Below are 2,395 nucleotides of genomic sequence, written 5' to 3'. Positions count from 1 at the left end.
TTACTGCATTATGTGGAAAGGTCAGGTCGTCAGTGATACTTGCGTACTACTTGCGTTACTTGCCGTGCCCCATACCACACAAATACTAGCCGTACCAATACCCGGCCATGTGCTGTCAGAAAGCAATCAGAAGAGGAAAGAAGGAAAAGGTTAAGTAGCACCGACCCCGCCAGTAAATCTGCTTCGATTTGTGACTCTTCTTCAACATTGCTCCCCCCCCGTTCTCTTCTTACTCACCTCCCTCCTTTCGCACTGCTTACTGGGAGCGAAGCCTTTTGCCCTCCCACCACGCATACGCATATACACAATAACTACATCAACAACGATCTAAGCAATCTATTTAATCGTGCTAAACGCATTGCATAACTACATACTACCGCAATGAAGCTGGGTACGCACCTTATCGCGTCTATTCCTCTTCTCTCTTCTCTCCCCCCTCTCTTCATTTAGCTCTTGCTTCCCGCACACTAAAATGCTAACCCACTTCTCCACTTCTAGGTGTTCCTTTAGGCGTTGTGGGCATGACGCTCATGGCTACATCGCTCCTATTCCTGTGGTTCATAATATTGTCCGGCATTGCCAACGTCACCCCCTTCAGAAAAACCTACTTCCTCCAAGCCGATACATCCGGAATCACCGGTGCACGAGACACTTCGCAATGGACCTACTTTTGGATATGCGGCCGCGGTAACCACGACTGCGGCTCTGCTCATGGCGCTCTTCCTTTTGGCTATGCTTGGGACAGCTACGCTAGTGATGTGCCCCAAGGCCTTGGTGGCAGCCACGGCAAGCACACCACGTCGCATCACTTCTGGTACATGTGGCGTTTTGGCTGGGTCTTCTTCATAATCACCTTGTTCTTCGAGACAATCGCCTTGTGTACCTCTGTCCTAGCCTGCTGCGGCCGCATAGGCTCCGCCATCTCATCTATGGCTACCGGCATAGCTCTGTTCTTCTACACTATTGCTGTTTCACTTATGACGTAAGCAACACCCGCTTTTTGATACATATTCCTCGGTATCATATTCTTATACTGACCTTATCTACTTGAAAATAGTGCCACATTCGTGCAAGCACGCAATCGCTTCCATGATGCCGGTCGCTCGGCCCGTCTAGGTCGCTGGAGCTTCGGCTTTGCTTGGGCTGGCTTTGCTGCCCTAGCCCTTGCCTGGTTCTGCTTCAGCGCTAATTTCTTTACGGCATCTAGCCAACGCAAGAGCCGGTCAACCGCGAAATCCGAGAAGCGCAGCGGCAACCCATGGCGCAAGCGCAACACGAGTGCTCTTGGTGAGCGCCGCGCACAGGAAAGCGGTGTTGCTGAGGGCCGCCGGGTCAAGGATGAGTACATGTGAATACGAAACATGGGATTTCGCGTCCGAGGTCGCGTCGAGAACCGCAGTGTACAGGTCGAGAGCAAAAAAAAAAAAAAGAAAAAAAGGAAACCAGGGCCATTCATCCTGGGCTGTGCATATCATCTCGGGGTAAAATCTTGTGCTTGATGCCATTACGCTTGTCTGCATTGTCTACCTTGCGATAAAGAGACAAAGTTATGTTCTCAAGTTGGGTGTATACAGCGCTGGATAGAGCAGAGGATCAGATGGCTAGTCTCTCTCTATTCAGGCACCACCGCCGTACCCACTCTCTCTGTTAGTGATGCAATCCTTTCTGTAGGCAGCTTCTCGTTCCTTTCATGCACAATCGCAGACCAAAGAGGCAGGAAAGGGGGGTGCCATAGCATCACTAGCTAGGACAGCATTTACCACGAGCGGTTCTCTGACGGTTGATACTCGAAAGCGAGGGTACCCAGCAGTACTTTACTCCATGATCCAACATCTCGGGGTATTGCTGTCTAGGGCCCAGTTACAAAATGAAAAGCAAGTGGAAAGTTAAGGGCGAGTTATCAAGAGACTCGTTTAATGTGGAGGGTTCTGGGAGTCTCCGGTGTGTTGGCGGGCAAGCAATAAATCGATGTCACGAACGAAACCGATAGGTTTGCCGAGCCTTGTCTTAATTGCGGATGGTCGAATGATTGATACCTGGGAGTTTTGGTTGATTGCTGATGGAGGAAATGGTTTGATTATTTTTGTGTTTTCGAGAAGCCAATCCAAGGCTTTTCTTGAGCTGATGTATCTAAGATATAGGGCCACTTATCAATATGCTGATAGAACCTATAAGCGCTACGTAGTATTAACTAGTGCGCCGTTTAGTCGTGATTCTAGTAAACTTAAAATTTACTAAAGCCCATAGCACTGTTGACTGACAATGCTTCAGCGACGAGGTTGCTGGTGCCTTTATTATTTCAAGCGGTTCTTAGATGGTTAAGGATGGCAATTTAGTTGCTTAAGAATAGCTGGCTGTCGCTTTCCACTCGGTGATGGTAGTCTCCCGGCCAGGA

The 2,395-nt window shown here is 49.2% G+C and overlaps 1 protein-coding gene across 1 annotated transcript; it reads left to right on the top strand.

The window, feature by feature from the left end:
- Nucleotides 1-381: 381 nt before the first annotated feature.
- HOO65_020103 (Protein SUR7) lies at nucleotides 382-1,352 on the top strand (the record flags this gene model as incomplete). Its single annotated transcript, XM_071006954.1, has 3 exons — nucleotides 382-391; nucleotides 499-982; nucleotides 1,058-1,352. 3 exons carry the CDS (start codon nucleotides 382-384, stop codon nucleotides 1,350-1,352), a joined length of 789 nt encoding a protein of 262 aa, XP_070860741.1.
- Nucleotides 1,353-2,395: the final 1,043 nt, after the last annotated feature.

The sequence above is a fragment of the Ceratocystis lukuohia genome (assembly GCF_044167205.1).
Source record: "Ceratocystis lukuohia strain C4212 chromosome Unknown Supercontig2_pilon, whole genome shotgun sequence".
In the NCBI taxonomy this organism is placed as follows: Eukaryota; Fungi; Ascomycota; class Sordariomycetes; order Microascales; family Ceratocystidaceae; genus Ceratocystis; species Ceratocystis lukuohia.
Note: the sequence above shows the minus strand (reverse complement) of the source record. Positions and strands in the feature narration are given on the sequence as shown.